The 27,724-nt window shown below is 44.4% G+C and overlaps 1 protein-coding gene across 10 annotated transcripts in view; it reads right to left on the bottom strand.

Annotated features, from left to right (window-relative positions):
* The window catches only part of LOC147433997 (DNA-directed RNA polymerase IV subunit 1-like), a 170,184-nt gene that overhangs the window by 92,267 nt on the left and 50,193 nt on the right, over positions 1-27,724 (bottom strand). For all 10 annotated transcript variants that reach the window (XR_015185334.1, XR_015185333.1, XM_086490632.1 and 7 more), the window contains 2 exons: positions 13,606-13,781; positions 13,295-13,349 (listed from right to left, as the gene is read on the bottom strand). Coding sequence is in view for 8 of the 10 variants with exons in the window: in XM_086490632.1 (XP_086346758.1) it covers positions 13,295-13,349; positions 13,606-13,781 (231 nt within the window). In the remaining 2 variants the exon portion in view is untranslated. The remainder of the gene's footprint in view (positions 1-13,294; positions 13,350-13,605; positions 13,782-27,724) is intronic.

Here is a 27,724-nt window from a genome sequence, read left to right as displayed (position 1 = left end):
TGATCTTCCACGGGTGTCTTGATGCACTAAAATTACGTACCCAGGCAATCTCATCCAATTAGGAATATTCAATAATTGGAACATCACAATGCAACAAAAATGCTTACATATGCATGTAAGACACAACAAAGAGCGCCGCTGAGCACTCCCCCGAGACAAACGGTCTGTGGTATGAAGCTACTCAACGACTACCTCGTCACTCCCCCCGCAAATAACCTAAAAAGGTCCGGGCCATGAGCTCAGAGAACTGTACAACCAAACGCTCCCCAGACCGCAATCTGTGTTGCTTGGAGGTTCAAGCATACAACCAAACGCTCACCAGGCATTGGCCTGCGTCGTTCCAAGGTTCAAACAATACCAAAACAGTATTTAGTATTTCTCACTACTCTACCCGGGAGTACAATCACCAATCAATGAAACCGGTATTAATACCAGAGTCAAACAGTCCAAATCGGCACCAAGATAGGCTCAAAACAAATACCATCCATTTCAAACAAATTTCAAACACAATCAGCAAACAGTTCTCAAACAGAACTCAAACAAAATTCAAACTCAAAAAGCAATCTCGACATCAGTCGAACTAGAAAAGTCGACTAACGTTCCATCCTGAAACCTGCACCAAAAAATTAGGATTAGGTTCAATCCATAAGGTCGTAGCCGAGCACAACATGATCCATCAGCTCTTGGACAAACAGTGTTTCTTTGGCGACGATGATAGTCCCAAGATAGCAATCACACTGGACCTCCATGGGCATCTGCTCGTGTCTCCAAAGTGGAAGCGCCTAGATCTGATACCACCTATCTTTATTCAAGTGCTTGCCTCTTGTGCGCAATTCTAACTCAGTTCGGAATCTACTCAGACTAAGGAATAATCTCTACTCGATGCTCCTGTCACCCACCATGTGACATATCAAAAATTCCAATCTCTTAGTCTCTCACTCACCAAACTTACGTAACAACGCCTTCAGAATGCTCTATGTCGCCTACACATCATAGACGTCCATTCTGAATGGTCAAATACTTCTTCTCGATGCTCTATGTCACCATCCGACGTGACGCATCAGAAGTATCTGTTCTTGGTGGCCAAACAAATATTCCCGTTCACGGTGCTCTGTGCACTAGGAATATCCGTACTCAAATGTCTTGAGTAATTCTGTCTATGATGCTCTATCATCCTTCGGATGACGCATCTAGAAAACCCTCACTTATGGATTGTTACAGGCTCGGACACTCCAAGCGAGAAATCAATAGCAACACACGAACAGAAACTGTAAATAACTGAGCTGAACTTGAATACGAAGAGAGAGGAGAGGAGACTCGACACGGAACAATGGAGATCCGTCCCCAGATGCACTAGCCCCAAAGACTGGCACCTTTTCCGGTCTTTCTTTATTATTGCTTCGCAAAGGTACAACTCTCCGAAGGTCCGAATCTCTTCGAGAGTCGATGTCCAGATGCTCTCCAAAGACTGGCCCTCTAGGCACTTATAAATAGTACCACAGATGCCCAAAAGCACAGCCCCAAAATAACTTGATCCAAAAGCTCATGTTGCCAAAAGCAACTACTCCAAAAGCTAGTGCCCAAATATGCCAATAACACCAGCGCAATCGCCAAAATCCGTACAACCGACCACGTGGGCATGTCAACATAATTTATTGAAACAGCAACCAGCCTTTACGTCTTTGTCTATTTCTTTGGGGTTTAGGCCCCTCGGTTGGTGTTCATGAGTTGGTAGGGTTAGGTTTTTAAAAACCCTAACCCTTTTAGGCCCCACGGCCACATCTTCAGGTTCTTCTGAGTAAAGAGTTTTTAACTTAAACCCCTTGTCCTCTCGACTAGTCCTTCCAGTTGGGCATGCCACGTCACAAACTTGTGACATGAATCCAATTTTTTCCAATAATTCATTTAGAATTATATCTCTTTAATATATAGCTAATTTAACAACAAAGGTAGTGGAAGACAAAGATGACGAGAAGCGCGCATGGGGCTAGGGCTTGTATGCGAATCGATGCAGAGTGGGGGGTGACGAGCGGAGGGATTTTGGTAGCTAAAATAGACTAACACACAAGCTGAGCTCAACTCTCTCTCTCTCTCTCTCTCTCTCTCTCTCTCTCTCTCTCTCTCTCTCTCTCTCTCTCTCTCTCTCGCAAGCTCATATCAGCACCGATACAAATTCAAAACAGATAAAATCCATTTCAAACAAATTCCAAACAATATTTTCGAACAAAGTTCAAGAAGTATCTAAAGACAAAGCAATTATAAAATTCATTCAGGGTTTTCCTTGAACAATCGAACTTCATGGACGTGTCACAAACGGGAGCGCATAACAATATAAAATATACTCGGATAAATAGAATTTATCACTTAATGTTGAAGCCAAAGAATATAGAGAGAAATAAATAGAGAGAGAGAGAGAGTGAGAAGATCGACACAGTATTGGGGACTAGAAGATGGGTTGGTCCCCCCCCTTAAAGAGAATTCTTTATTAGGGAGAATCTTTTCACAAGCACAAGAACCGGAGAAAACCCCTCCATTCTAAATCTCTGACTCGATGGTCATTCCTTCCCGAAAGGAAAATCTGAGAGACGAGCTCTCAATCCTTTTTCCGTCCGTACTCGGAGTTGAAACTCCACAGACAATTTCCGAATTCTATTCCCGGAACTCCCAATCGTACGCCGAAGCCTTCTCGCTTCTCCTTCGCAATGAAGTACTTGCATACACACACACAAACACGCGACAACAATTCGTATGGCGAATCCACAATAGATACCTTCCGCTCTTGCACGGGAAAAGCGACTTCCGTGCTTTGTAGTCCCGCGATCTCTTGCATTATCTGGCGGCAGAGTCTTCTCTTGCTGGCGTTGGTAACTCCTTTTCGATGAGGGCATGTGGTGCTTTTATAGCTCCTTGGCTACGGCACGAATAGCTGCTCGCGTAGAGATCGCAGCCGTTTTGCCTTTTTTCTTTTTTTTTGTTTCTACCTGAAATAGGGAGAGAGGATTCGCTGGCTGGTTTTGTTGCTTTATTTTCTAAGTGGCTGCCCACTTATTAAGTGGGCGGCCGGCATATTTTAAAATTGGTCTGAACCTGCCCAAAAACTCAATAAAACCTTATAAGTTAAAAACAATGCCCTTCACAACACTTCCCAGGCGATGCAACCACATGCACAAATGCAATGCAAACATAGATTCCTTGCAGGAAAGCGTCTGCTCTTCCCGGAAAACTTGTTAAAATATTCCGCTTTTTAAGAAAAGCTTCTCAGAACCCATCTTTATTCTTGTGCTTGCGTCTTTACGCGTATTCCTCTTTCTAGTTCGGATTTCCTCTCGACTATGGATATCCCCTTTCCGATGCACCCATCACCCATCACCCACCTTGTGATGCATCAGGAATACCCATCACCTAGTCCTTTCCTACCGAACTTACGGTACAATCCCCTTCACGATGCTCTATGTCACCCATCCTATGACGCATCACAGATGTCCGTTCTTGGATGGTCGGATACTTCTTACCGATGCTCCCTGTCACCCATCAGTTGTGACGCATCAGAAGTACACGTTCCTGGTGGCCTTACAGATACTCCCTTTCACAGTGCTCCTGTCATTACTTTGAATGACGCACTGGGGATACTCTGTACTCGGATGTCTCCAGTGAGAAAAACCCTCTCACTTAAAATTCCAATAATCCATTTAGAATTATTTTTCCTAGTGTTTCAAGCGAGAAAACCCTCTCACTTATAAATCCAATAATTCATTTAGAATTATTTTTCTGTAAGATAAAGCCAATTTAGCAACATCCTCTCACTTATAAACAGTTGTCCTCAATTGTAGAGGTCCAACTGAACTGCCGAGGAGAAACCGGATAATTTCAAATCTTGCTCAATGGTGAGTTGAGCTAGTCCTTTCTCAAAAGAGAACTTAGAAATTAAATTAAACAAAAATTCAACAATTCAATACTTACCTTACCGGTTCATGCCCTTCCTCTAGGACCTCGAGGATATGCTTCACCAATCATAAACTTACGAGCCACGTAAGAACTCATCATTCACGTCTTTCCGAGAATCTGTTAACTCAATTCCACCTTCTCAATCCGAGAAGAATAATCCTCCTAAAAATCAATTTAGGTCTATGTCCTTGCGCATAACCTTGCGCTATTAGTCCTGAGGATATTAAACCTCTTGTGTCCTCCCACATAGGGAATGCCCAAGTCATAGAGCATTAAGCTCGATGTCTTTCTTTCACAAACAGAGTTTGCGATAACATTAAAGAAGGTTCTTGTTCCGGGCTATCGCTCAACGTAGGCAGACGGTTCCAATCCGAAGATTCCTTGTGCACGGCGCGCCGCACTTCCTTCCAATCTTTTCCTCCTACAAGTTATTACCACCAGAAGTGTTTTCCCGACGCCCATTAGAGTCTCTTTCTTACAGAATCATAAAAAATGATTCACCTTGCGAGCATCAATGACGCCTTGCAAAATCTCAGGCAGATATGATTCTAGCCATAGCATTTTCTAAACGTACGTTCAAACCCGGTTCACAATAGAGCGAACCCTCTTTGATTCTTACCATTTTGAAACGGTTGGCGAACTATATTCTTATAAACATAATAGTTCGAATTTATTCCAACAGCATGTAAATGCTACTTGACCTGCTCATGGAGAAACATATACCGCAAACAAAAGTTGCTACTGTAATGGTAAAAGCACATAGCGTACTCAATGATCACGACCATAAGAAAACCTCTTCTCCGTAGAGAAACTCAAATTCCTTCTACCGAACACAGCTCAAATAGAGATTCTCGTGTCCGAATATCCTTGCGCGCAAAAAGGCGCTCAAGAGAGTATAACAAACTCTCATCCAGTTCCTTGGCATAGGTCTACATCTTCGTGTGTTATCCATGTACTCAAAAGTGTACATAATTCTTAAGCTGTGTTAGAGTTTCAATGAACCTGGGAAGTTACCTTCCCTTCGTAAGATCCTTAGAGCGAAGACGCTCAACTTGACGATCCGTTGGCTCGATCTTAGAGGAAACCTACTTATCAATAATCTAGGATTTCAATCCTTGGATTCCTCGATCACAGGCCGTAGTAGTCGCTTGTTCCTTCCCTCGTAAAGAGAGTATTCCTTCACTTGTGCAAAAAGCACTACCATATCTTCCCTTACCGGGTAGGGGGTGTGGGCTTAAAGAGTACTCAAGTTTGCTTGAAAGCTCAGAATGGTTCCTTCATAATTTCCTATCCGCAATAGCAGGTAATTTGTTGGAAAACTACCGAAAACCAGATCAATCATGGACCTTCTGGATGGTTAAGCAAAGCAGTTCATCGTATAAAACAATGTTCTGACTCAACCTTACTCTCATAAACACTCGAGAGTGATTGTCCTGGTTAGACACGTGTATATCTCGTGCATAAAAGCAATACGCAATTGATGAGTTCCTCAAAGATTTAACTTTGATCAAAGACCTGCCCTCTCACTTAAAGTTTGAGGGTCTTCTATTCAAAAACTCAGGAGTTAGATTGAATTCTCTTACTCCAAACTTTCTCCGGATAGCAATGTATCCTTCGAGGAGAGGTAACAAATATTCGTTGTTTCTGTGCTCAACGGTTCTTGTCTCACTGCGGGGATTGTATTCTATGTACACTAAGGTGTACACTTTCAGCTTTTATTGTTGACTCCACCATCTGCTACAAAGTATCTTGCACATGCGTTTACAAAATTCGGGCAAAAGTCCTTCGTTAAATTTGGTCATCTTTCCTTCCTCAGAGAGGATCAAGAATGGAGCTACCTTGGCAAGAGTGAACCACTACTTGCTTTGACTCGCTCGTGTTCCTATTGGGCAAACCAATCCCAATCTTCTTGAATGCCTTCCTCAAAGCGTAGAGGAAAAAAAATTTGTCGGAAAATTCAGCCTTGAATTGTTGTTGTAAGTTCCTTGCAAAGCTTTGGTATACCACCAAGTACTTGCAATCCCCTTGAGGTGTTTGGTCACATGCCTCACCTTTGAAGCTTCTCAAAAATTGCCGTTTGCAAAGGCAACTTCAAACTGTCGAATGAAAGCGGTAACTTTCGAGCCATCTTCCGTTCCGTCAAAAGTATCAAACTTGACCGGAGTGTTCTAAGATCTAGAGATCTTCTTCATATCCTTCCCGGAATGACGGGATTTTATGGCTATAATTCTGGATTGACGTTCATGGATATTTTTTGGATTCTGAAGGATCTCGAGCATTCCGCTCCTTGGATTCTATAGTTTCTTGAGTATCATGCTCTTGTCGCCTTCTCAGAGAATCCCAAGTCCTGTCGACTTCTTGCAGAGAAGAAAAAAAAAAATCCAACTCTGCGAGCTTTTCCTGCAGGACTTAGGTTTCCGCCTGCTTACTTCTCTCTTGGCTTCTCATGGCTTCTTCTCGTATCTTCCCAGAGTCATCCTCCTTTACAGAGAAGAAAGGAGACCATGCTCTGATACCACTGTCACAAAAGGGAGCGCATAACAATATAAAATATACTCGGATAAATAGAATTTATCACTTAATACTGAAGCCAAAGGATATAGAGAGAAATAAATAGAGAGAGAGAGAGAGAGTGAGAAGATCGACACAGTACTGGGGACCAGAAGATGGGCTGGTCCCCCCCCTTAAAGAGAATTCTTTATTAGGGAGAATCTATAAGCACAAGAACCGGAGAAAACCCCTCCGTTCTAAATCTCTGACTCGATGGTCGTTCTTTCCCGTAAGGAAAATCTGAGAGACGAGCTCTCAATCCTTTTTCCGGTTGTACTCGGAGTTGAGACTCCACTGACAATTTCCGAATTCCGTTCCTAGAACTCCCAAGCATAGGCCGAAGCCTTCTCGCTTCTCCTTCGCAATGAAGTACCTGCAAACACACACACAAACACGCGACAACAATTCGTATGGCGAATCCACAATAGATACCTTTCGCTCTTGCGCGGGAAAAGCGACTTCCGTGCTTCGTAGTCCCACGATCTCTTGCATTATCTGGCGGCAGAGTCTTCTCTTGCTGGCGTTGGTAACTCCTTTTTGGTGAGGGCATGTGGTGCTTTTATAGCTCCTTGGCTACGGCACGAATAGCTGCTCGCGTAGAGATCGCGGCCGTTTGCTTTTTTTCTTTTTTTGTTCTACCCGAAATAGGGAGAGAGAATCCGCTGGCTGGTTTTGTTGCTTTATTTTCTAAGTGGCTGCCCACTTATTAAGTGGACGGCCGGCATATTTTAAAATTGGTCTGAACCTGCCCAAAATCTCAATAAAAGCTTATAAGTTAAAAACAATGCCTTTCACAACACTTCCCAAGCGTCCCTGGATGCAACCACATGCACGAATGCAATGCAAACATAGATTCCTTGCGAGAAAGCGTCTGCTCTTCCCGGAAAACTTGTTAAAACATTCCGCTTTTTAAGAAAAGCTTCTCGGAACCCATCTTTATTCTTGTGCTTGCGTCTTTACGCGTATTCCTCTTTCCAGTTCGGATTTCCTCTCGACTATGGATATCCCCTTTCCGATGCACCCGTCACCCACCTTGTGATGCATTAGGAATACCCATCACCTAGTCCTTTCCTACCGGACTTACGGTACAATCTCCTTCACGATGCTCTATGTCACCCATCCTATGACGCATCACAGATGTCCGTTCCTGAATGGTCGGATACTTCTTACCGATGCTCCCTGTCACCCATCCGTTGTGACGCATCAGAAGTACCCATTCCTGGTGGCCTTACAGATACTCTCTTTCACAGTGCTCCTGTCATTACTTTGAATGACGCACTGGGATACTCTGTACTCGAATGTCTCCAGTGAGAAAAACCCTCACTTAAAATTCCAATAATTCATTTGGAATTATTTTTCCTGGTGTTCCAAGCGAGAAAACCCTCTCACTTATAAATCCAATAATTCATTTAGAATTATTTTTCTGTAAGATAAAGCCAATTTAGCAATAGGACGACTAATTTGTCTTTCAAAATCAAAGTGATCATACGGTCCCAAATCCAAATCCGGAGTGTCACATCATTCTTGTCGTGCCAAGGCATGCCCAAGGAGCATTGTAATTGCCTAACTTCATGATATGGAAGTTTGCATTTCCATGGTATCCTTGGGTAGTGACTGGAAGAGCACCAATGAGAGGTACAACTTTTTGAGTTTGCCCAATGGCTAGCTCGGCTTCAAGTTTTCCAGGTTGTGGATCATAGTCAAAGTCCATCTGCTTGAGGAAGTTTGGATAGATGAAATTCCCGCATCAAAGAAAATAAGTGCCATTGATTTTTCCATAGGCTCAAGATAATTCATTGGAACTTTCAAGAGTTATCGGGAACAAGTCCAATTGTGGCTCTAGCTGGCTTAGCCGTAGGTGGTCATGGGATCTGTCGGCTATTTGAGCAAGGGTGGACTCTACGGATCTATTGGTTCTTTAGGGACAATTATAAAAGTTGTCCTGATTGAAAACATCCAAAGCATCTACCTTCTTGTAATAAAGTTTCTCGTTGTTGTAGCGTCGAACGAGACCTTTGGGGTTGACTTTCACAAGAATCCAAGGGATTTTGTTTGTTGTGCCCCAAGATTCTGATTGTTTGCCGGGGGATCCACACACTAGCTTCCCTTTCATAAGCTTGTATCCGACCGCAACATGGTCCATTAGTTCTTGCATCCTTGATACTTGTTGAGAAAGACAATATTCCTGTAGTGGTGATGGCAATCCAATTGTACATATCGCTCACATTGGTCCTCCAAGGGAGTCAGCTTGAAGAAAGACACCGGAAGGTAAACATCGTCTTCCATGGTTTCCGTGGCAAGCATTTTCAAATTTCTCCATTCGAACAAAATCTGGACTTCGAACAGAGAGGTCATGTAGCTTCGTGAAAAAAAAGTCTTGAAAGCTTGCCAAGTCCTCGGAGCATGCGGCTGGGTAGCGATTGAACTCCACCACTTCATAGCATCATCTTTGAAAAATCCCACATCTCAAGAGATCTTTGATTCCTCTCTACAGTTCGCCAATGCATAGATTTTGTCAAATTGTTGTAGGAACTCAAGGCTTTCTTCCTATCTTTCGCTTCAAAAAAAGTGAAAAATTTTACTACGGTTCCATCATCCTTGAAATCTTTTGATTGGTTTGGTGCAAACCCCGGAGGTGGATAGTAGGAATATCCATATGGGCTCCTACCGCTGTACCCGGGGGGGGTGGGAGAGGTGGTGGCAACGTTGGTGTTAGAGGTGGTTGCACTGGATCAAACCAGACGGTTGTAACATGCTCCTAAAAACTCCCCCAATTGGAACAGAAGACTCGAGTAAGTTGTCGGTTAGAGGCTCTTGTACTTTCTAGTGCTGGCGGCTGTAGTACTACTTGAGGCATCAGAGGGGGGAAACATGTAATTCAAGAACTGTTGAAGACTTTGCAGCATTGGGGGATTCTGCTGAGGATGCTGTGAAAATATATTGCAGAGCTTGTCGAGGAGAAACTGCAAATACTCTATAGAATCCGGAAACGCCATCTTGCTTTGTATGTTCTTGAATGACCAGTATGCTTTTAGAAAAGCACACGACTAGAGCTTTGATACCATTGTAATGGGAGATTCTCTGTTGAGGATGCTACAAAAATATATTGCAAAGCTCGTCAAGGAGAAATTGCAGATACTTTGTAGAATCCGAAAATGAATCTTGCTCTGTCTATTCTTGGCAGGACCAATATGCTTTCAGATAAGCACACGACTCGTGCTCTGATACCATTGTAACGGGATGGCAAAACATGCTAATGTAAAAGAACACATGCAAATAATTACGTTTTTCTTCATCTTGACCAATCACACGATCAAGCTTAGCTGCTTTCTCTACTAGACCAACAGACTTCAGACGCTTCAAACAACTTAACTCAGAGAGAGAGTTCCACCTCCAGAATGCACTCGCCCCGAATTATGGTACCCCTTTTGGTATTTCTTTATATTGCTTCAACACAGTACAACACTAGGGACACTGCTCTACATCTCTCCCGGGTAGAATGCTAGAGAGTGAACCCTCACTTCATATTTGAAGACCCTTGGCCATCCACACACACACACACACACACACACACACACAGAGAGAGAGAGAGATGAAATGAAGTTAAAATTAACGTATACAAAGAACCTATGAGACCAAAAGAGCTTACATCATCATGATCATATGATCCATATCCCGGCATGGAAAAGACTAAACAAAATACCAAAAGGCCTACACAACAATGCCACCACATCGAGTCTCTCATAGGCCTATGCCTCAAGGCCTCAATCTCCTCCTTTATGAAGAACCTAGCAGGAGCTGATTTAAGCACTTCAAATAACAACTGAACCGAAAGAGATGAAAAGAATAAACAACTTTAAGCACTTCAAATAACAATTGAACTGAAAGAGATGTACGACACATGAGACGGGGAGTGGTGGAGTTCAACCCCAAGAGAGCACTAGCCCCAAACGTTGGCTCCCCTTTTGGTATTTCTTTATATTGCTTGAACTTAGCAAAACGCCGGTAGTACTCCATCCTTTGTACCTCCACGCGGGAGCGTGCTAGAGAATAACCCTTCCTCATATTTAGAGGCCCTTGGCCCTTCAAAAGCAGTTTACATGAAAAGCATAAAGTCTAAAAGCATCTAGCCCAAAAGCTGGAACCCAAAAGCTATCAACACATTTCACAAAAATCCGTACTGCCACGTCAACAGCTCGTCTGCACAAATTGCGGGTGTTCATACAGTGCCACGTCAACAAGCTAGCGGAAATTGCGGGGCGTGTACAACTACCACGTCACCATATTTTTACGCTGGTCTTTTCGTGGGTTCAGCTTCTAGTTCCTTGGGCCCCCATCGGAGGGGGTCCCATAAGCTGGCGAGAACTCCTCTTTAAAAATAGGCCACTCGGCAAGACTTGTAAGCTGGTGAAATCTACTTCTGTTGTTGCTTCTTTGCTGCTTCTAGGGTTTAGGCCCCTCGGCAGGGATCTATAGGTTGGCTCCATTCTTTAATGGCTTGACACGTCAGTAATTTGTGACATCCCCCCTTCTTGAACAAAAAGTAATCGTCCGCGATTACAACACAATTGCAAAACAACTCAAGTTAGCTCAAAAATTTCCGATGGTCTTCCGAGGGACAACCAGTTTTCTCATTCCCGATTGGAGCTCTTGATATCTTGGGTTGTTGGCTTTTCACAAAAATCTCATCCAATAAGGAGTATTCTTATTCCAGATCGGGAGCTCTTAATATTCTAGCGTAGTAAAATTAGCCATCACACCCAGACCACGCTGATCTCCAACAGTCGTCTTGATGTACTAAAATTACATATCTAGGCAATCTCACCCAACAAGGAATATTCAGTGATTGGCACATCACAATGTAACACAAATGCTCACATATGCATGTTACAAGACATGGAAATATAAAGCCGCCGATGAACACTCCCCCCGCAAATAACCATCCAGGTCCGGGCCATGAGCTGTTCTCCCTCATCACTCCTCCTGCAAATAACCTAAAAAGGTCCGGGCCATGAGATATAGAGGCCTTTTACAACCAAACGCCACCCAAACCACAGCCTGCGTCGTTTGGAGGTGCTAAGAGTAGCCACTGCTCAGACTTCTTAATACTCCCCTCGTAAATAACCATCCAAGTCCTCGCCATGAGTAACAACAACAATACTCCCCCGTAAATAACCACAAGGGTCCGCCCCATGAGTAAAAACAGCATTTTTCAAACATTTAATACTCCCCCCACAAATAACCACAAGGGTTCGAGCGATGAGTATGTGCAGGTATTCTCAAACATCCCGTGATGCACAACACATGAGACGGGGAGTGGACATGTTCCAAACAGCCATTTGTGACAGGTAGTCCGGATAGAGCAGAGAGAGAGAGAGAGAGAGAGAGATCCAAACATCAGACTCTATATCTTCTGGTTAATTGATTGTAGGATTACAAAGTGAAGGACAAAGCCTCCTTCATATAGATAATAGTCACCCTTTCATCCTCCTTGTGTACACCTCTTGGCATCCTAATTATGTTAGAATACGTTCACACCATGCACCCGCTAAGACCACCCTCTTCCCCCCCCCCCCAACCCAATCTTCCTAGATGATGACCTCACAAGGTTGCAAATACAGCATCCGATGGCATGCTACAAAGATGGCCAGGTCATCATTGATGGCCAGCCCATGGATTAGCACTTTCGGGCAAATGGGACACAAGCTAGAACCACCTACAGAGATTCATACTGCAGTCTGGAACTGCGATGGTTCATTATGGGTAAAGCCTTGATGCTTAGAGAGATATACTTCTATTGGCAAAGACACATTAGAGCCTTGAGGGGACTACCTCAGGTGGAGAGGTACCAGTGAGAGTCTGTAGACTGTCCACGGACAATACAGACTATCATCCCACAAACCACGAGACAAGGGACATCGAGACGCTTGCAAGTGGCGGCAATACTTTTCTACACAGGCTCGCTACATGTGCCTTTGTCTACAGCTTTCCCAGTCTAGAGCAGTCTGCATAGCACTTTGCTACTTCTCACCACCAGGATCATCACATGCTATCACTAAGGAGGGGACTACAAAGGACGAGGGAAGGAAGCAGTAAACTGTAAGACTCACAATGGAAAGTAGACTTACTGCCTTCTCACCACCAGGATCATCACATGTTATCACTAAGGAGGGGACTACAAAGGACGAGGGAAGGAAGCAGTAAACTGTAAGACTCACAATGGAAAGTAGACTTACTGCCTTCTCACCACCAGGATCATCACATGCTATCACTAAGGAGGGGACTACAAAGGACGAGGGAAGGAAGCAGTAAGACTCACAATGGAAAGTAGACTTACAGCAAAGAAAGACCTACCTACTAAGCTACAGGAATACCCAAGGACAGAAGAGATGGCATGGTTTGACTTCAATAAGCAATTGATTTGCGATACTCAAACTAAAAGTCAACTGTGCTCATAAGGTATATTTAGTGGTTCTACATTGCTAGTGAAAGCCTCCTGACCAAAACCAGCCTTCAAGTGATTGATGCGGCGGTCTGGTCTGTACTCTCACTATTTAGAAATTCTCTCTATGAACGGAGCTCTACAAGATTAAGTCCCAAACGCCAGCCTAGGGAGGCAACGAAAGCCCCCCCCACCCCCCCCGAGGAGGGAGAGTCGTAAGCATGTACCAGTAGTTATAGATACATATGTATGTACCTGTATACGCACACGCACACACCAGTTCACAAGCTATAATGAATCATGCATGCAAACAACACATTAAGAGAGCTGAAAAGACAAATTTAAAACTGGCCGAACCTGAGACATATGTATATGGATAACCCAAGGCAATGCTCTTCTTTGTAAATCGTACCTAGAAGATGAGAGATTCAGAAGTCAGTCAACTAATTGAGTTTCAAGGCTTCTAGAAATGCATAAGCATCCAAAAATAACATCTTAGTTGCCAATGGCCTCATAATCCTGTATTTCCTAGCTTAAACCAAAAAACTAAGAAGACATGGGTGAACAGTCTGAGAGATATTGTCTACTCCATTTGAAAAGTAGTGTTCAGATTTGAGTGGACCAAAACAGCAAATTATGTAGGCATCATGCTTAGTTTAGCACGTAACTCGATCATGGTCTTCAGTGGCACCATTTCAAGTGTAAAATGTTGCAAATAGTCCTGGATCTGCCAAGCTGCCCTTGCAAGATCTGTTTCCCTCTTCATTGTACTGGAGGAAATAGCCAAAATGGATTTAAAATCTGCCTCCTTCAGTCGTGTGCATGTCCCTCTAAGAAGAGTTTCCTAAACAAGAAAACAACCATTTATGCATGATTTTAATTTTGATCTCTCTCTCTCTCTCTCTCTCTCTCTCTCTCTCTCTCTCTCTCTCTCTCTCTCTCTCTCTCTCTATTTTTTGGCGATAAAAGTGCGGCGTTGACCCTTTGCATTACATAAAATCGACCATAGGTCCATATACAAGAAAATGGGAAAAACCCTTGAGAGATGTACAATGAGATAGTGGAGGAAAATAAACCACAGGACACATCTAAATGTAAAGATACTCTAATCAGGTGGTGAAATGTAGCTATCTGGAAATGATCGAGTCTACACGAATCTGCCCAAAGCTCTATCCACCTCAGACAATGTAGTGAAATTGACAATGTCAATGTTGTGTATCTGATTGATATAAAGCATCTCCTGCAAAAAAACTCATGTAGTAGCTCACAAAAGCTAGAGGACTGAGAAACCCCTAGGACGTGCCTCTAAAATCATTCGCATCCACTCTTAACGTTTCCTGATGATGTACCCCAAAAAAGGATGTAGATCTGCGGCACAACCATACCGTAAGAGAGGCAGCGGCGACTGTCACAAAGTGATGACGTGACGTGCCCAACTGGAAAGAAATGGCCGAGAGGACGAGAAAAATTGAGCCCGAAGAACAAAGGAAGTTGTCAACTTATGGAGCACCGGCTGACGGGACCTAAAAACCTAAAAATAAAGAGCTTGATCTTTGAGAGGGGCGCTCGTTGATGACATCGCACGACAATAAGGATGCTAACGTGGCAGGACATGGCTATCGTTCTTGCCCCAAGAGAAATGCCCGCAATGAGACTCCTAGAGCTTCCACTATCGAAGCTCCAAAAGAGCATGCTCGTTGCAAAGGATCACCTCTCTCCTATGCTTGGGGAAAGGGAAGGGAGCATGATGCCTTCATCTTGTTTGACCCTAGCTTTACTTACACCTTCATATCAACGGAGTTGGCCACCAAGTTGGGCATTCCAGCTTTCGAGATGGGAAATACTGATACTGCCAATACAGCTTTCAAGGGACAGCAAGCCTCCATTACTTCCTTGATTGGGAAGTTGAGACTTCATGTCCAAAGCTATGTCGACAAAGAAGACTTTTTTATCTCTCCTCTCCAACATGAGGACACTATCCTAGGGGCACCATGGTTCAACGGCATGGCTGCCAACATGAAGTTCCTTGAAAGGAGAATCTACTCCACCTACAGGGGAAAGAGCATGTATATAGATGCTAGTGAGTCTGGTCGTACTCTACCACTTGTAGATTCACCTGCTTTGGATAAATCAATGAAGAGCTCAGTTTCTGCGTACATGATTTTTGTCAAATAGTCCCTAAAAGATCCTAATGTTTCATCAAATGTAAATGGTAGGAATCAAGAAGAGTTAGACTTGTCTAATTTTCTAAAAGGATTCCAAGATGTGTTCATCAATGATATCCCTATGGACTTACCTCCAAAACGAGGGGATGACGACCATCGAATTGAGCTCTTACCAGGAAGCTCACCACCTAACAATCCTCCTTATCGTGTTTCCCAAGCTCAACAAGAGGAGATCATGAGGCAAGTACAAGAATTGGCAGACAAAGGGATGGTGAGACCTAGCTCCTCCCCATTTTGTTCTCCCGTCCTTTTAGTGCAAAAGAAAGATGGTACATACCGTATGTGTGTGCACTATCGAGCACTACATGTAAGGTGCAGCGGAATGAATGTTGTATTTTCTCAAAATCAGTGATCCATATTTGCTCAAGGTTCCTTTTAGTTGTTATGGAAGGGAGAGCCTTCCGTTCTTAATGGAGAGTGCTATGATCACAAACAAAGTGAGTGGATATTGTGCGTGCAAGTGTATGAGACTGGGAGAAAGAGAGAAGAGAGATACGACACCAGAGACGTTGTAAAACCCTCCTCCGAAGGCCCCACTCTCGTCGGCGAGAGTGGTCTACTTATGATTGCACAATCTGGTACAAACGGTATGCATGAGACTGATGCAAGTCTAGGCTATGTCGACAAAGTCAACACTAGGGCTAAAATCTGCAATCTTTCTACTGCTGTCCAAAAACACTATGGGCTGAAATCTGCTAATCTTCTATCTGCTGAATTCTGACTCTATGTCGATGACAACGATGCAACGACGACGCTCTAAAAACGCAGATGCTGAAATCTGCGTTTTCCGGGCTGAAACTATAAACCTTGCGGAAACTGACCGTGCGGCGAGGAATTGCTGCGGGAAGGTGAGATCTGCGAAGGTTCGGGACTTGATCGGCGGGCACTCACTGCTGAAAACTGAAAACGCTGATGTTCCTTGACTTTCCGTCGCGGTGAATCTGCAAAACGCTAGGGTGTGTAGCAGATGCAAAAACGCTAGGGCTGAAAATTTGTGCTTGTGTAGCCGTGGCTCTGCAATTGCAAAAACGCTAGGCTGATCTGAGGTGCTGCTGTTGCCGGGATCTGCAAAGGCAAAACGCTGGCTGATCTGAGGTGAAAACGCTAGGTGATGCTGGATCTGCAAAACGCTAGGTCTCCTGGTGTTGCTAAATTGGCTTTATCTTACAGAAAAATAATTCTAAATGAATTATTGGATTTATAAGTGAGAGGGTTTTCTCGCTTGGAACACCAAGGAAAAATAATTCTAAATGAATTATTGGAATTTTAAGTGAGAGGGCTTTTCTCACTGGAGACATCCGAGTACAGAGTATTCCTAGTGCGTCATTCAAAGTAATGACGAGAGCACTAAGAACAGGAATATCTGTAAGGCCACCAGGAACGGGTACTTTTGATGCGTCACATCGGATGGGTGACAGGGAGCATCGGGAAGAAGTATCCGACCATCAGGGAGCATCGGGAAGAAGTATCCGACCATCCGGCTAGGAGCTATAAAAGCATCACATGCCCTCACTCAGAGGGGAGGACCAATCTTTGCAAGGAGGAGATGCTGCTACAGATTTCAGCCGTAAAGAAGACGTTGCCGGTGATGCCCATGGCTGTTCCAAGTGTACCCGATGTCGCCAAGACCCAATGCGCGAGTTCCCTCGCGAAGAAGTGCCTACGAAGCGTGTTTCCATCGCGACAAGTTGCTGTTTTTCTATGTTTTCAGCCCATAAACGTCGTAGACGGCGCTGATTTACGAGAAGGAACCCGAGAACACACCTCTTTTGTGTGTAGGATTGGAAGAGAGGATTTTCTATGGAGAGATCTCTTCCGGGGAATTGCTTTTCGAGAATTGAGTCGCGTTTCGAGCGTCGAGACTTTGAAGGTAACGATTTTCATGGTATGATCTTTGAGTATTTGATTGCAGGTGTACTTCCTCTTCGTGAGGGAGTAGGAGCAGAGGAAGGCATGAGCCTCTGCAGGAGAAAAGCGCTCTGAGGAACTAGAGCCAGATCAGCCCAAGGGTTTCGTACTCGAGTTTGGGAAGTAGATCCACGGATCGGAGAGAGGTAGTCTCTCAAGTTGTGATCCGGAAGTTGGGATTCCCAAGTAAGGACTTCGTGTCCGGGAAGGCAGAGTTGTTCTGCGGGAAGAGGACTCTGGAAAGAGAGTTGGAAAAGAGTTGCAGGGATGTCATGCCCTGAGTCTGGAAGGTGAGATCCAAAGGCGAGAACCTTGGTTCTCAAGGATTTGGAATAAGGAACGGAAGTTCCTTGGAATAGGGTTTTGCCCTAGGAATCGGAAGCTAAGGCTTCCAGGAACCATCAAGTCTTATTCTAGAACGAACGTGGTAATACGTTCGGTTCAAGTGCTTGTATAGACTTCTCCTCAGTAATAAAGATACTATTACGGGGGGGACCAACCCATCTTCTGGTCCCCAGTACTGTGTCGATCTTCTCACTTTATCTCTCTCTCTCTATTTATTTCTCTCTATATCCTCTGGCTTCAATATTAAGTGATAAATTTTATTTATCCGAGTATATTTTATATTGCTATGCGCTCTCGTTTGTGACACCTGGGGTGGGGGGGGGACGTCTGCTGAGAAGTTGCTTGTTGAGCCCATAGCTCCTGCTGCCTCTTCTGCCAAATAGTGCTAGCTCTAGTTTGCTTATATACAAACTTAGCAAAATTGCCCTACCTACTTTTGTTGGAAAGTCACTTAAATTAATAAGTGAAAAATGTCAAAAATAGAAAAAATAGGCTAAAATCACTGGAAAATTCCCTTGACTAATTCTTTATGGATTTTGATGGGAATACTGATGATCATGCTGTGTGCAACCAGAGGATATGCATCTACACTAAGCGACTGGGCATGCATGGTCTACGAATAGACTCACAAAAGTGCCAGATCACTTCTAAATCTAGACTGAATGGACTGACTGAACTCTGATCATGTTGTAGCTTGTCCACGGACACATAGGGTTGGATGTGTCACGTGACATCCCCTCCTTTTCAAAGTGAGGTACTGGTACTGAACTGTATGGCGTCGAGGGAGATCACCAATAGCATCCGGAATCTTGGAAGGGACTCTTCGCCGGCCCACTCTGATGTGTGGGTCGTGCGGTACTTGAATTTCATAAAGGTCTGCAACGCTTGCTTCTTTGGGCCGCGCCGAAAGCGACACAAAGTCTTTTGTGGCTCCTTCGATGCTTCAACTTCGTCGAGAGTCATACTTCTTTCTTCTTCAAGAATCTCCACGGCTCAAAATTCCTGAAACCACTTCCAACACAAAAACATGAACATACCTATTCCATATAAAGTGAGTGGAAAAAATCTTCTCTTCCTCAAAGACTGTGCATGCAATGTAGATGAATAAATAGACGGAGTCCGAAACTGTTCACCACACACACGCAAACCATGATATTGAATCTTTCTCTTCGGATCTAAAGCAATCAGCTGTGGCAATTCACAACGGAAATACCCACGCTTGGTGCTCATACTTTCATGTGCTCTTTCTACAACTGTGTCGTGCCAAGGAAGAGACATGGAATGTGACTTCCTTGAATGCATACTTTTCAGCTTTTCATGAAAAATCCGCATACATTCGTGCTCATTTATGAGTGAAACGTGCTCAACGTGCAATATGTCATACCTAGTAAAAGGGATCACATAAAGACGCTGACTAAAATACAGGAAACGATCACGAATGAAACACTCGAACAATGCGTGCGTATCAATCATGCGAACACATAATACTTCCTGTGAGGGTTCTTTGGACCTAGGCTCGATAGCCAAGATCGGTTCTTCCTGAGGGTGTTCTTTGAACCTAGGCTCGAGAGCCAAGATCGGGTCTTCGTGATTGATCGAATCTGCAACAAGGTTAGCTTCGCGAGAGAGTATCAACTAACACATCATCCTTGTGAACAATCACGTCATCTTCATGCAACTCATCATGCTTGTGAGAAATCACATCTTGATTATCATGCAAATCATCATGCTTATGAGAAATCACATCTTGATCATGCAAATCATCATGCTCATCATTATCATCCAAATCATCATGCAAATCATTGTCATTCAATTCATCATCATGCTTCACGTAATCATGCAAATCCTGTGTGTCATGCTTGGGAGAAGAAGAGACTGAGAGAGTCTCCTTTCCCCAAATCTCTTGCATCTGTGTCTGAACTTGAGAATAGAGTCGCCAGAACTCTTTGTTTTGTCGGTCGCTCTGTTCTTGTATTGCTTTCAAGTCGTACTGACGCTGTATGGCTGCCATTCCTTCCTTGTAGTCACGATCTATGGCTGCCCTTTGTTCTTCGTAGGCCTTTCTTTCTGCTTCTCTTTCTGCTTTTCTTTCTTCGCATTCTAACTGTCTTTCCTTAAACAACTGCTTCAACTCCTCCATAGGAGTTAGTGCAATCCTTGTCGTAGATGGGGAAGGGGGAGGGTCCGAAAAACCTCCTGGTGGGGAAAATTCTTCTTCGCCTCTCTCATGCTCATCACCTCCAAGCGAAGTATCCATTCCGCTTCGAGTGATGATCATTCTGAAGTCGTGGGTTCTTGTGGGTTCTTGTGGTCTTGGGTTCTTAAGTTCACGAGGAACTTGGGTTCTTGGGGGTCTTGGGTGTTTCTTTCGCTTGCAAACCGCGTTTGAGAAGGATCTTCTCTTCACCTGAGTTCTACTCCTTTCCATGGGCGCACCCCTTGGCGACCTTGCGCTCACACCAAGGTTGCTTTTCCCCACCTCACGTCGATTGGCCGGCCGCTAAGTGCATGGTCCACTCTCAATGAGTGAAAGAGACACAAGGGGAGGTTGGACAAGCCATTCTTTCCTGGGATTCCTGTCACTCTTCAAAAACACGATTAGGAATCGACACGCCCAAACGAACTTGGGTTCGTGAGACCGCAACAAGGAAAAAAATTTCTTGTGATTCTTGTGGTTCTTTCCTTGAGTGATATAGAACACTGCCAAAGCTCTGATACCAATGTAAGGTGCAGCGGAATGAATGTTGTATTTTCTCAAGATGAGTGATCCATATTTTCTCAAGGTTCCTTTTAGTTCTTATGGAAGGGAGAGCCTTCCGTTCTTAATGGAGAGTGCTATGATCACGAACAAAGTGAGTGGATATTGTGCGTGCAAGTGTATGAGACTGAGAGAAAGAGAGAAGAGAGATACGACACCAGAGACGTTGTAAAACCCTCCTCCGAAGGCCCCACTCTCGTCAGCGAGAGTGGTCTACTTATGATTGCACAATCTGGTACAAACGATATGCATGAGACTGATGCAAGTCTAGGCTATGTCGACGATGACGACAAAGTCGACACTAGGGCTGAAATCTGCAATCTTTCTGCTGCTGTCCAAAAACGCTATGGGCTGAAATCTGCTAATCTTCTATCTGCTGAATTCTGACTCTATGTCGATGACGATGATGCGATGACGACGCTCTGAAAACGAAGATGCTGAAATCTGCGTTTTCCGGCCTGAAACTATAAACCTTGCGGAAACTGACCGTGCGGCGAGGAACTGCTGCGGGAAGGTGAGATCTGCGAGGTTCGGGACTTGATCGGCGGGTACTAACTGCTGAAAACTGAAAACGCTGATGTTCCTTGACTTTCTGTCGCAGTGAATATGCAAAACGCTAGGGTGTGTAGCAGATGCAAAAACGCTAGGGCTGAAAATCTGTGCTTCTGTCGGCGTGGCTCTGCAATTGCAAAAACGCTAGGCTGATCTGAGGTGCTGTTGTTGCCGAGTGCTCTGTTATCTTTGTCGTGGCAAGGGAGCTATAAAATCATCACACGCCCTCTCCCACAGGGAAGACCAGTTTTCGCAAGGAGAAGATGCTGCTGCAGATTTCAGCCGCAAAGAAGACGTTGCCGGTGATGCCCATGGCTGCCCCAAGTGTACCAAATGTCACCAGGACCCAATGCGCAAGTTCCCTTGTGAAGAAGTGCCTACACCACGTGTTTCCATCGCGACAAGCTGCTGTTTTTCTCTGTTTTCAGCCCATAAACGTCGTTGACGGGGCTGATTTACGAGAAGGAACCCGAGAGCACACCTCTTTTGTGTGTAGGATTGGAAGAGAGGATTTTCTATGTAGAGATTTCTTCCGGGAAATTGCTTTTCGAGAACCGAGTTGCATTTCGAGCGTCGAGACTTTGAAGGTAAGGATTTTCATGTTATGATCTTTAAGTATTTGTTTGCAAGTGTACTTCCTCTTAGTGAGGGAGTAGGAGCAGAGGAAGGCATGAGCCTTTGCAGGAGAAAGCGCTATGAAGAACTAGAGCCAGATCAGCCCAAGGGTGTCGTACCCGAGTTTCGGACGAAGATCCATAGATTCGAGAGTGTGGAGTTGGGGATCCGGAAGTTGAAATTCCCAAGAAAAACAACAACCAACCTCCTCCCTCTTCTAGTGTTACCTGTACAGCTATTACTGTCGGCTTCACACCCCCTATTCCTTCCTGCCCATCCCAATGTAACAGACTTGGACACTCCAAGTCAAGAATCAACCGCGACAGCACCAAATAACCACTTCAAAACAATTCACAGATCACAATAGATTTGCACTGGCCCGCCGGAGTTCCGTGCCTAGAGATAATGGCCCCAAAGACTGGCGCCCCTTTCGGTATTTCTTTTTGTATTCATCAATTCAAAGTACAAGAGAGTGGGTCGGGATTCACTCTCAGACTCTGCGTCCAGATGCTCTGAGAAGTGAAGCCCTCACCACGTATTTAAAGGTTACAAGGGATGCCCAAAAGCAAAGCCCCAAAAGCTTTTTAAAATAAAAAGCATCAGTTCTCTCTCTCTCTCTTAGAGTCTTTTCTCTTTTTTTATTTAAAAAAAAGCAAAATTCGCGTCGCTCATCATTTTCCAAAATATTTTTATTTTTATTTTTTTCAGCCTCCGCGATTTCCGGAAATTAGGGTTTTTGGCAAAAATTAGGGTTTGCAAGAATTTTAGGGTTTCTGGCAGAAATTAGGGTTTCGGTTGTCCGCCACGTCATCACTTTGTGACATACCTCCCTCTTGAAAGCATTGTAATCGACCGCGATTACGCCTGCAAAACCGACAAAAGCCATAAACCGTCTTCGCAGACACTGACTGTTAGTACCTACGTACTAGGAACACACATCTAGAACATGTACAAAATCGACAGTCACATCACCAGACATCACATGACATTCAACATTCATTCGGATCTTAGACCGTGATTTATCGGCAATGTAGCTAGCAATCACATCTAGGTCCAATCGGGACCTTATCGATGTCCGATTGACTAACCCCTATTGCAACCATGTCTATTCGAGATCAATCAGACCAAAATGCTGCAGTCATTTCGGCTATCAGTTCCTGCACTCACAAGAAGTCAAGAACAAATCAGTATCATTATTAGGAATTCCATTTCATAAAGTCATCCAGCAGAATACTGTCAGCTCTCAGTATCCCTGAAGCTCAAAGAGACAGCAGTGACTTTAGTATCAAAATCAAGGCATCTGTTGACAAAGGAGCCGAGTAACTCCCCTCTTGTGCATCCCACTGCACCAGATCTTCGGCCAAGCTGAGTTTCGGGGTTCCGATTGGAGTAGACTATGCTAAACCAAAACATCGAGGTAAAGTTTCACAATCCGAGGAGTATCTGCTAGGTCCTCCTCCTCCATCCACTTCGCATCAAATGCAGGAAAGTTCTTGAATTTAACCAAGAACCGCCTTCGGACTTTGCCTTTCTTCGTATCGTTATGTGCCAAAATCTGTTCAGGAACAAGGATCTCCTCGTTTTCTTCCACTTCGGGTTGCTCATCAAGCTCCCCATCATCAGGCACATCACCCTTAACAGGTTTCAAGAGACTCACATGCAATGCATTGTGAATCCTCCAAGTATCTGGCAGTTTCAATCGGAAGGAGACATCATTTATCTTGTCAGTGATCTGGAAAGGTCTGTAGTATCGCATACTAAGCTTTGGAAAAAGCCTCTCCTTTCCCTTTTTCTTTCATAGACGTGCCTTCTCAAAAGTAAGAGCACACAATCATCCTCCTTCAATTTCAAGTCGCGATGATGGCGATCCGCTGACTTTTTCTGTCGTTCTTGAGACTGTTGCAAAGTCTCGCGAACCTTGGCAAAAGCCGTATCCAAATCTCACAAATATTCATCCGCTTCAAATATCTAATCTTCATGCTCAGGAAGGATGGAACCTTCGCAGCACTTTCAACAATCTCACATAGCGTCTTTCCCGTCGAAGAGTATATCGTGTTATTGTAGGCAAATTCCACCAAAGGTAAGTTCTTTTCCCATTGAGTCTTCTGATCCGAGATACAAGACTTCAATAAATCTAAAATCACTGAATTGGCAATCTCAAATTGCCCGTCAGTCTGCAAGTGGAACGATGACGAGAACTGCAACTGTGTGACAATGTTCTCCCAAATTGCCTTCCAAAACAAACTCATAAATCTGGGGTCTCTATCGAAGACAATCGTCTCAGACGTGCCATGTAATCGGAAAATCATCGTGATCATTCTGTGTTCTCGGGAGATCAAAAAATGAAATCTATTTCAATATTTTCCCAGGGGCGGGTGGGTATGGGTAAAAGGGTATAACAATCCTTGTGTCTTATGCTTGTCAAACTTGACGTTCTGGCATACTGCGCACAACTCTCCCACGTCCTTTTTGAGTCACGGCCAAAAGAAGTATCTCTCTACCCCTTTCATGGTGGTAGCAATGCCGCAGTGACCCGTAAAAGGTGGACAATGGCATTCAGTCATAACCTTTTCCCTCAATGGCTGTGTAACGCACAACATAGTCTTTTTCATCAAGTAGCCTTCCCGAAGGGAGTATCCAGCTACTGTCTCCCCATCCCGTATCCGTGCGAAAAATATCTGCAAAATCTGTATATGTGGCATACCGATCGACCATATCCTCGAAGCTCCTATGATGTATCGCGGAAATAGCCAAAACCAACCGTTTCCGAGACAAAGCATCTGCCACCACATTCTTCTGTCCCTACACATGGACAATCTGGAAGTGGAACTGTGACAAGATGTTCACCCACCGCATCTGCTTTTCCGAAAACTGCTTCTGTGACAAGAAGTAGCGCAAACTCTGATGGTCTGTAAAGACAGTAAAATCCGCTCCGAGTAGGCAATGCCGCCACTGAGTAAGAGCATGGATAACCGCCAAAAGCTCTTTCTCATAAATCTGTGCTGTCATCTCCGCCCTAGAGAACAAACGGCTCTCGTAAGCTATGACATGGCCTTCTTGCATCAAGACCGCACCCAGACTACGACCACAAGCATCACAATATACTTTGAATGACTTCTGCAAGTCCGGCAAAGTCAAAATAGGTCCCGTAGTCAATTTCTCTTTCAATGTCCGAAAGGCAGTCACCTCTGTGGGTCCCCACGAAAAAGGTACTCCTTTCTGTGTCAAGGTATGCAAAGGGGAAGCAACCTCTGCAAACTTTCGTATGAACCGCCTGTAGTACGAACACAGTCCCAAGAAGCTTCTAACTTCATGGACATTCCTCAAATCGGGCCAATCACGGATAGTCTCTATCTTGGCCGGGTCCATTTGCACTCCTGCTGCTGACACAATGTGTCCCAAAAAGTGTATCTCTGGTAGGAAAAATTCACTTTTCTTTGCATTAATTACTAACGTGTGATCTCGTAATGCCTGAAAGACTTGAAGTAGATGATCTCTGTGTTCTGCCTCATTCTTGGAGAAAACAATGATGTCATCAAAGAAAGTGCCAACAAATAGCCTGTACTCTCGAAAAATCCTGTCCATCATCCGGTTAAATGTCGCAGCAGCATTGGTTAAGCCAAAAGGCATCACCAAAAACTCAAATAACCCAAAAGTCGTTCGAAAAGCTGTCTTGTAGACATCGCCTGGCGCTATCCTGATCTGATGATATCCACTCTTGAAGTCAATCTTGCTAAAGCACGAGGATCCCTGTAACCTGTCGAGTATATCATCGATCCTAGGAATCGGAAATCTGTTCTTGATGGTGATTTTGTTGAGAGTGCTATAATCGATGCACATTCTCCAAGATCCGTCTTTCTTCAAAACCAACAACACTGGAGAGCAATACGGTGAAGTACTAGGCTGGACAAGACCCTTTTCCAAGAGGTCTTTCGCTGGGTTCATAATCTTTTCATTCTGTACTCGGCTCACACGGTAAGGTGGCCGATTCGGTGGCGTGCTTCCAGGTATCAGATCAATGGTTTGATCTTCAGACCCTCTAAAAAGCAATCGGCATGTGTGTGGAGAAAAATCTTGGCGTTCTTTTGATGAGGTCAAAACATATTCAACCTTTATCCAGCGTTCAGTTCCCAAAAGAATGAGTAAGAAACTGAAGTTCATCAAGTACAATCTCTAAGCCCTTCATTTATCAAAGTCGCTTCTCGGCCCGGTAGTCAACCACAGCGTAGTTCTTGTGGTACCAAGGGATCCTGAGTAGAACGTCACTCGCGTGCCCTGAACACCCCTGTCATTGCAAACGAAGTTTGCCAATGCTCGGTGTAATGGCAAATCCCATCCGGGTGCCAGTCGAACTACCTCCGCTTGTGGCGTCAGTCTGTCGGGCGTAATTTTAAATCAAGCCGCCAATTCCAAGTGAAAAGAAGTTGGCCTTGGCTCCTTCAAAAGAGCTTCCTGATCCTTCACTTTGCCCCAAAAGCGGCAAAGTTTGTACTTTCATTCATTAGATTCGGTGCAGGTCCCACGCCATGTGGTACCAGTTCTGCTTTTCTATCTGCCTTTTCTGCCACATTCATCAACTGCTCTCGAACTCTCAGACCTGTCGTCGTCTTTATCATTATGTTCTTTCTGTGCCTTTTTAGGGCACTTCGAAGAGATATGTCCATGTTCCCCGCATCCAAAGCACTTCCCCTCTCTGATGAAGCGAGCTCTCTCCTCAGGAGTAAACTTGGGTCGTGCATCATTTTTCTCTGGGTTGCTCTTTTTTCTTTCTACTTTCATTCCCAGAAGTCTGTTCAGCTCGTTGTGTCATGGCCTTATCTGTGGGGTAGGTCAAACTGCCAGAGTGAATGGCAAAGCCCCGCTTCGCATGACTCATCAACTCCTAAATAGAAGCTGACTTCTATTCCAAGCAGTGATCTCGGATCTCTATAGGTAGACCCAAGGTAAACCGCTCAATCTGTTATCACAGCGAGATCTTCTTGAATGAAGAGGCGGGTAGAAAAGAGCTCCAGAATCTTTCACAATAAGTATTTACCGTATCGCTCTTGGTCATCCGAAGATGGTTCCAAGCAGCTCGTATATCTCGTTCAAACTCTTGCGTCAACCAAGAAGAAATAAAAAGCCTCTTAAATTTCAGCCATGTAACTGGCGCAGTCTTGTTTAAAAGAAGCGTGGACCACCAAGTACGAGCATTCCTCTTAAAGCAAGAGGCAGCTCTCCGAATCTTGGAGTGCTCTGAATAGCGTCCTCCCGCGAAAGCGATGTCAAACTGCTGTATAAAAGACAAAGCCTTCGAAGCATCTGAGTATCCTGAAAAAGTATCAAACTTGATCGAGTGGCCACCTTCCTTAAACTCTCGGACTTTCTTGCTTTCATCTTCGAGAAAGTCATACTGGTTAGCTTTGTAAAAATTCTTCTTGTTCGCATTAAACTTTCCGTCATCGGAATCTGAGCTGTCTGTAGACGAGTCCTCAGTAGAACTGTCAGTCTCTGGGCGAGATGTAGCCTTCTTTGCCTTTTTCTTGCCCTTTCCGAAGCTTTGTTTCTTGCTTCGCTTTTTTACCTTTTCTGTCTTCTTCGCTCGAATCTGAAGAGCTAGAAGAACTGTCAGAAGAAGAAGAAGAAGAAGAAGAAGAAGAAGAACTGGGTACTCCTTCAAATCGAACACGCTTCTTCTATTTCTTTGCCTTGTCAAAAGTCGACTGACGACCCAAATAACCTCGAAAGTTAGTGCTTTTCTTGTACTTTTTGCCATACTTTTTGGCTTTCTTTTGCGCGTCAAAAAGCTGAGCAATCCGTGCATCAACCACGTTCTCCAGTTCCTTCTCCGTATATTTTCTTGGAGGCAGAAGGTTTCTTGAGAGCGGGTTTCGGGAGTGGTGTTGTGGTTCTCTGCCACTCCATCTGTACCTCTTCCAAAGAGGTCTGGGCCACATATTTTGCCATCTTCGGGTCCTTGGCAAAATTGAGCATCATCTTTGTTGCATCGCCAATCAATCGACGACGCTCCATCTCTCTTTGCTCCGCCTGAGTAGGCCGAGGCGGGCCATACTCTCTGTCTGAATCTTCGTTGTGATCCCAGCCCGCACCTCCAGATGCAGAGGGAGTCGACTGATCATTGCCTGAAGCCATAGGTGCCGCGGAAAAAAAATTCGAGGATCGGATTTCCCGTAGAAGAGAAATCGGTCGTGCTCTGATACCACTGTAACAGACTTGGACACTCCAAGTCAAGAATCAACCGCGACAGCACCAAATAACCACTTCAAAACAATTCACAGATCACAATAGATTTACACTGGCCCGGCGGAGTTCCGTACCTAGAGATATTGGCCCCAAAGACTGGCGCCCCATTCGGTATTTCTTTTTGTATTCATCAATTCAAAG

This window comes from Adiantum capillus-veneris, chromosome 19, assembly GCF_014529385.1.
Source record: "Adiantum capillus-veneris isolate H3 chromosome 19, ASM1452938v2, whole genome shotgun sequence".
NCBI classification, from domain to species: Eukaryota; Viridiplantae; Streptophyta; class Polypodiopsida; order Polypodiales; family Pteridaceae; genus Adiantum; species Adiantum capillus-veneris.
The sequence above is the reverse complement of the archived record's forward strand: the minus strand, read 5'-3'. Positions and strand labels throughout refer to the sequence as shown.